This window comes from Crocodylus siamensis, chromosome 12, assembly GCF_052110815.1.
Source record: "Crocodylus siamensis isolate JL-2025a chromosome 12, ASM5211081v1, whole genome shotgun sequence".
NCBI lineage: Eukaryota > Metazoa > Chordata > Crocodylia > Crocodylidae > Crocodylus > Crocodylus siamensis.
The window spans coordinates 1,214,491-1,221,503 of NC_143406.1; the positions used below are offsets into that span (position 1 = coordinate 1,214,491).

Genomic DNA, 7,013 nt, shown 5'->3' on the forward strand with positions numbered 1-7,013 from the left:
ACAAAGCTTCCCCGGAAACACAAAGACTGCTCACATCGGCTAGGGACTGAGGCATCCTCACACGGCGCTGGGGCTCTTCTGTCACACGCCCTTCTCGCTGGCATGGCCTGGCCTGGCCCATAGCATTTGCACTGCCATCACTTGCAGCTGCAGAGGAGAACACTGCATAAATAGTCTGGTTGGGGCACAGGGGAGAAATTTAAGCCATACTTATATGGGGCAAAGCAAGGCTCCGGTGGTCACAGATCACCGCCACGCAGCATCACTTCTACAGGCTCCTTTCCTAGGATGCAGAACAAGTGCAGCACATACGCAACGGTGGGGGCTCTTTTTAGTGGGTGATACCCCTGACACTGAGTGTAAGTCCTAACAGAAGGTCAAAAAGTATTGGTACAGCTGTCCTGGGAAGTTGGCCCAGGAAGTGCAGGGTGGGGGGAATCATATCATTTGACACTGCAACGCTGCGAGCACGCTGCGAGCCACGAGATGGACTGCCGAGTGCCGTACAGATGCAGCTGGGTCCCTGCCCGTTGTTCTGCTTTGCAGCTTAGTGGGACCCTGTTGTGTCACGCCAGAAAGCAGCCAAGCGGACCTGCTCGTCTCAGCCCTGCTGAAGAACCTGCACCGGATGAGCGGACAGCAGTGTTCGAGGGCGCAGCAGATGCTACCCAGGAAGGAAACAGAAATGTGAACCCCACACAGTCGTCCGCACAGCACATCCTCAGTGAAGTGGTCAAGGCGATCCCCTTCCCAGTGCCACGCTGCCTCGGCTTCTCACTCGGAAAGTGGCTGCTGGAAGGTGGCTTCGGGATACACAGAAGACAGTTGAGGGGCTACTGAGAAGGACGGAGCTCCATTTATTTTACCTGAAAAGGAACCCAAGACAGCAGCTGCCTCTCCACGGCAGAGAACAAGGGGCAGGGAAATAATAGGTATGTGCTTAGGGTGTTTCCCCTACTTTGTGGGCGCATCTACATGAGATGCTTACTGTGCATTAGCCTAATAACACTGTCCAGTAGCGTAATGGTTATTAATTGTGCTAATAGCCTGCTGTGCAGTGTTGTTAGGCTAATGCACAGTAAACAGCACAAAAAAGCGTGTGCTGGCACTACTGCACATTCAGTTACTACCTCTTATTAGAGGTACTAAACTAAATGCACAGTAATTAAAGTGCATTAGCGAACGTGTAGACGCGCCCCGTGTTCAGCCCTTTGCCTACAGCTGTTTTGCTCCATTCTTTTTTATTCGGAAAGAAACCTCTAAAGGCAGCTACTTGCCAACAACGGCTGTCAGGGCCACAGATGTCTGTTGCAAAAGTGACAGCATTCGCTCCTTGGGTATCTTCAGTGTTGTGCACCCAAACCCGCTGACACCTTCAGGGACAGGGATGTCATCAGGGCATCTGCTCCACCTATGCTCCCCGGGTTCCCAATAGTAAATGGTTTTGTAGCAGTGCGTGGTATCTTCCCCGCCTAAGACATAAATCCTCGTTCCCCAGCTGACTACCCCAGCGTAGGCAATGCCTTTCGGCAGCTTGGGAACGGCAATCTCATGATTGACGCTACCGTCCTCCGCGAGGAAGAAACACTTCCTGCTGCAGTAGCGGTTCTCGGGCATGAGGCCCCCCTCATAGATCCTTTCTCCTGCTCTTTTCTCCGTGTAACCTCCAACCACATATATTCCATTATTCATGGCCACCGCTCCCGCGGAGAAGAACGCCGCGTCCAGGAGCACCTGCGTCCACGCGTCTGTGCTGATGTCGTAGATCAGAAGCCCTTTGTGGAATTGCCAATAGCTCGTCAGGCCGGTGACTCCTCCAAGCAGGTACAGTTTCTTCCTAAAGGCTGCAGCGGCACAGCGGCTCAAAACGTACGGCATTCTTGAGATGGGAGTCCACGTGCCCTCTGCTATGTCAAAGCACTCGGCAGAGCTGAGAAATTCATGAAACCTGCACCACCCTCCCATAGCATAGAGCCTCTGGTCGCAGACCAGGAACCCGTGGGTGGCACGTGGCACTAACATAGAAGGAAGCTGGGCCCAGCTGCCCTTAAGGGAGCTGAACTCATACAGAGCGTCCGAATAAGAGTTTCTGCAGATGCCTCCAGACACAAAGAGCCTGTCTCCCAGTGCCACGCAGGCTGGGTGGGTCAAGGATTTCAGGCCTGGTAGTTTTCTCCAGGTCCTGGTGCAAGGATCATAACAATCCATAAAGGAGTCTTCAGTGTCCGGCGCCTGGGTCTCCAATATCTGTGTGTTGATGCACATGATGCACTCGTCGTACATGCCTGCTCTGAGTCCTCCACTTGCACGCAGCCTTTCTTCACCATCCAGCTGTTTGCACTGAAGCTGAACATCCCCGACCTGTCCCAAATAGGCCTGAACCTCGGCAAGTTCGCCGTCAGTCAGGAGCGGCAGCCGGACGTGGCTCATCAGAGCATTGACGAGGAAATGGTAGGTACCGGGATGGGCCCGTACCCAACGCTGCGCAGCCCGGAAGACGTCTAATTCCGAAGCGGCGGCCAGGTCCCCTGAAGACAGGATGATGATTAAGCTCGTCAGGTCCAGGTACAAGAAGTCGTCGCCCTCGCAGAACCGGCTGAAGTTGAGGATTACAAACCGCACGGCGGCCTGAAGAAGAGCTTCGTCGCTGTGAGCCTGAGCCAGTCTGTAAAGCACAAAGCAGTTCTGCGGGGAGATGTTCTTCCTAAAAAACCTGAGGAACATCAAAGGCCATAATCATTAGGGGTGCATCTACACGTACATTAATGCACATTAAATCTAGTACCTCCATTGTGAAGTACTAGGAAAATGAGCATTAGCCTATCTTAATGCTCACGGTTTTTAGTGACACTTTAATGTGCATTAGCTTATTTCAATGCACATTAACTAAACAGCACGTTTTTTTTTCCAGTGATGCTTTAATGCACATTAAAATAGGCTAATGCACATTGAAGCACGCATGTAGACGTGCCCTAGGTGACTGGCACAACCCCACCACAGGTCATCCGCGTGACCAGTAACTCAGGACCAAGGAATAGACTTCTACTGCTTGAGTTAAAACAGTGTTTCTCAACCTATGGGTCGTGACCCAAAAGTGGGTTGCAAGAATATATGAAAGGGTCATGCACAAACTTTAAAAATGGATTCTCCTTTAAAGGAGAAAACCTGTGGCTTTTGCCTTGTAGGAGCCCTGCAAGGGGCTGCTTGGGGCCTCCCTTGCCCCACACACCCACCCCCTGCCCCACATGCTGGGGGTCTGGGGCCTGGGGATGGGGGCATTGGGTCGGGAGTGAGGGGCACTGGGTCAGGATTGGCCATTGTTGTTCACAAATAGGTCCTGATACAAAAAAGGCTGCAAACCACTGTGCTAAAGGACTAGTTCCAGTAGCTGGCAGTAGTAGCTTGAGCGCCGGAGTGAATGAGGGGTCAGGAGGCACGGTGTGCAGGGAACCTGCATGAACAGATCTTCCCTTCCTGGTGTTGTGAAACCTGTTGCTTCCACGCCAGGGTGGCAGCTGTGTTTTCACATGGATTCAGTTCCAGCCATGCAAGTGAATTATTCCAGGTGAATGCCAGCCGTGGCGACAGAGGCCTGGTGTATTTTCTCCAGGTTAGATACAAATATTAAACTGGAACCAAGCAGAACTCCTGAAAACTCTGGCTAGAAATCCCCTCCCTCCTTGGTGAATCCTAGCTAGCAATTACACGCTGAGATCCATCAGGTAGCCAACTCCTAACCCTTTTATGTGACCCAGGGAATTTAGGTAGTGCTGTTTCTTAATCAAACTGCTGTTTGACTCCAATTAGGGACTACAAAAACCAATCACAAACATGTCTGTTAATTCACTTTTTTTAATCTTTATCTTTTTTTATTAATGATTTGCCCTAAAGAGATATCAGGCTAAATGGCCTATCTTTATGCAGGTCATCTTTTCCATGCAAGCCATCTCCTCCAAAGCAACTGGAGAAGATGGCCTGGTAGCTATCGGTATTATTTTCATCAGTAATTCTCAGAGTTATCAGTAGCTCTGAGTCTGTGAGCTGATAACTCTGAGAGCTACTGATGAAAATAATAATGGTCTTCTCCAGCATCCATCTGCACTAGGCTGCAGAGCTCTTCTCATTAAGATGCTCCAAAACCATCCAGAGTAGTGCGAGCTTTTGCAACGTGCTGAATTTCGATGAACTATTACTGATGCTTGCCTTGACTTGCCTCTGGTTATGCCGCTGATATTCCCAGGCAACAAGTGTCTTTTGTCTTGAAGCACAGACACCGTGCTATCCATTCTTTCACGTTACCTGTAACAAATGTCCACGAGCGGAAGGATCTTTAGCTTATCAGCTGCTTCAAACAGATCCTGGGCCGTCTCTTCTGTCAGTGATACCTCTTCTGTGTAGATATATTTCAAAATGCTTTGGAAAAGAGAAGGAGCGATGTCCTGCAGCAGGACCTCGCCACTCGGGGATTCCTTCTGGGAGCTGGTGAACACATCGTGGAAGTAAGGGCTAACTGCGGCTAGCACGGCTCTGCGGGGAGTGGAGAAAGAATATGACTGGATCACATCTGTTACTGGTAGGCATGCAACCCTCGTGAGGAGAGAGATCCCGGGAGTTTTGTAACTCATGGAAGAGGTGCTATCTTTTATTAGACCAACTAGATATTTGCAAACAAATTATACATTTGTTTGCAAGCATTTGGGCCCAAAAGCTTGCAAATAAATAAAATAATTTGTTTGCAAATATCTAGTTGGTCTAATAAAAGATACCTCCGCATCCACAAGTTTTGATTCCTTTTGCCTCTAGACCAATACGGCTACAACCTGGACGCCTGGGAGTTTCAGACATGTATGCACCGCTTGTGAATCAGCTCTTGGCATGGAAGCGTGTGCATCCCCACTGAGCCTGCTCAGTCGCGCCGTGCTCTGGCTCGGCATCGACACAGCGCTGTGCTCTCATGTCCCACAAGTCCTGAAACTGTAGCTGGCAAAAACCTATGAGAGACGGGATGCTGAATTAAACCTAGCTGTGATTTATCCCACTAGCCTACTGGGCAGGTCACTTTAATCCAGTGAGCGAAAGACTCAGATCCTCGTCCTCCCTCTGTCTTCCTGGGTGGTTGCACTAACCACTCCATATTATGAAGCCGTCCTCCGTGTCGTCTGTCTAGAGTATGCACACGTGGCCATATACATGCCCTGCCAGCATGTACCTTATACACACGCACCCTGCCAGGGAAGTACAATCACTGCCTGTGCACGAATGCCCCAAATGCCACTTTGGCAGCTAGAAATCTGCCACTTAGCAGCGCTGGGGGAAGCAGTTCCACCATTAGAGATAAGGCCACCAGCCCAGTCTGCAATCCCATGAACCAGCTACTCAGAGCCCATCTCACCTGCCTGCGGAGGCGCCATCCGTAGCGCCACACAACAGCGAAGCTGAATCATGTCAGCTCTCACTTTGCTTGATCTCCCCAGCACACTGCAGCAGCCTGTGCTGCACCCTTGATCATACCAAATATAGGTCCCTGCTGTCTAGCTCTTGCTAATGGGCTAAGTGCTGATGATAAATAAGCAAAAACCCACCGATGACAGGAGAACCTCTTTCCTTCGCACACTACGGTGCTGTCACAGAGCAACTGGTGCTGGTACAGCTGCTTTAGACCTGTGGGATTTGGGGAAGGAAAAGTCAAAGCTGCAATGGTACATGGCATACAAATATCTCAAGGGAAAGAAGTGATCCCTTGTGCTGAGAACATGAAAAGGAGTTCCTCCGTGCCCCTTAATTACAACTGCATGGCACACCGCAGAAGCGGCAGGAGCCCCAGAGCTCTGCCCATCACAACCACTTTCTGGATGGCCGGCACCCACCAACCCAAGCTTGACCAGAAGATTACCGATCCGTGAAGATCAGCCAACCTACCTTTGCTCAGTCCCAGTGGCTTTGACTTCTGTTTGCCCCCTTTCTGGCTGAGGGTCATGACGAACCAAATGAAAGCACCCTGGAGAGGAGACGACGTATGAAACCACCGTGCTAATTGTCGGGAGGTTTCTGCAGCAGTGTCAGCAGGAGGGCACAATGTTTTTTAGACTCGAGGCACCACTCCACAAGACAGGGGAGGCTGAACAAATAAGCTTCCATTACTAGACTTCCAGGTTTCTTTATGGCATTTTCTTCCAGATGTTTCCATTTACACCGATTCAAATAAAACCCTAATAAAGCTGTTTGCTTACATGCATCTTCTGATAGAGTTTTGAGCCTGGAAAAGAGGAGACTGAGGAGAGGAGATTTCAAATACCAGAGCAGTCTGTCCCTTTAAGAAGGACCAGGCAGCCCTGTGGGGAGAGCCCGGCTGCATGGTATTTGGATCGGCAGGGAGGGTCCTGCTAGGAGCTAAAAAATGTTGTGTTGGGAGCCAGCCAACCCCCACCTCCTGCCTCCCCCCGCGCCCTAGTTGGAAGAACAGTCAAGCTCACGATACCTGGATGAAATTCTGTCTCTGTGATATTCTGGCATTCAAATGCATGATGTAATTATCCTTCGTGACCTTAAAATGACTTGTGCTATGGCATACCTGAGCCTGTTACGGTGCTACCCAAGCCAGGGCACGTACTTCCCCTACTGCCTCGGCCCCATCTCGGTGGAACTTGACGACGTATTATGCAAATGCCAACTGCTGCCGGAGCGCAGCATTGTGATATCATCGTCTCCGGCTTCATTTGCATCCCCTGCACAGGGTGACCCCGAAGGGAAGAATCGGACTGGCTTGTAATTTGTTCCGATCCATTAAACCGACGTGAGGGCCTGGAGTGGGGAAGGAGGAAAGGCATGGCGATATGCTGAGGACGGCCCTGGCAGGAGCAGCCACAATCCCTTGCCAGGGAAAGGACAAATGAGTCACACAAGTTGAGGTTGTCAGAGTTCCTTGTATGCCAGAAACCATCCTTTGGTGAAGGTCTGGGGAGAGCCGGCCACTGCGGAGGGTCTCCTGTGGAGCCTGACTGCGTAAGGAGAAG

At 50.7% G+C, this 7,013-nt stretch overlaps 1 protein-coding gene across 1 annotated transcript; it reads right to left on the reverse strand.

Annotated features, from left to right (window-relative positions):
- Window positions 1-1,185: 1,185 nt before the first annotated feature.
- Window positions 1,186-6,341, reverse strand: LOC149854422 (kelch-like protein 6). The gene is made up of 4 exons (XM_090023370.1): window positions 5,920-6,341; window positions 5,583-5,661; window positions 4,300-4,527; window positions 1,186-2,713 (listed from the first exon to the last, which is right to left on the reverse strand). Exons 1-4 carry the CDS (start codon window positions 5,975-5,977, stop codon window positions 1,270-1,272), a joined length of 1,809 nt encoding a protein of 602 aa, XP_089879496.1. The 5' UTR covers window positions 5,978-6,341; the 3' UTR covers window positions 1,186-1,269.
- Window positions 6,342-7,013: the final 672 nt, after the last annotated feature.

Bases quoted from the DNA above. Each gene is read 5' to 3' on its own strand.
- LOC149854422 (XM_090023370.1), bottom strand. From the start codon at position 5,977: ATGACCCTCAGCCAGAAAGGGGGCAAACAGAAGTCAAAGCCACTGGGA. The intron at 5,662-5,919 runs GTAGGTTGGCTG...CAAATCCCACAG, and splicing joins GCCACTGGGACTGAGCAAAG to GTCTAAAGCAGCTGTACCAG. The intron at 2,714-4,299 runs GTAACGTGAAAG...GATGTTCCTCAG, and splicing joins CTCGTGGACATTTGTTACAG to GTTTTTTAGGAAGAACATCT.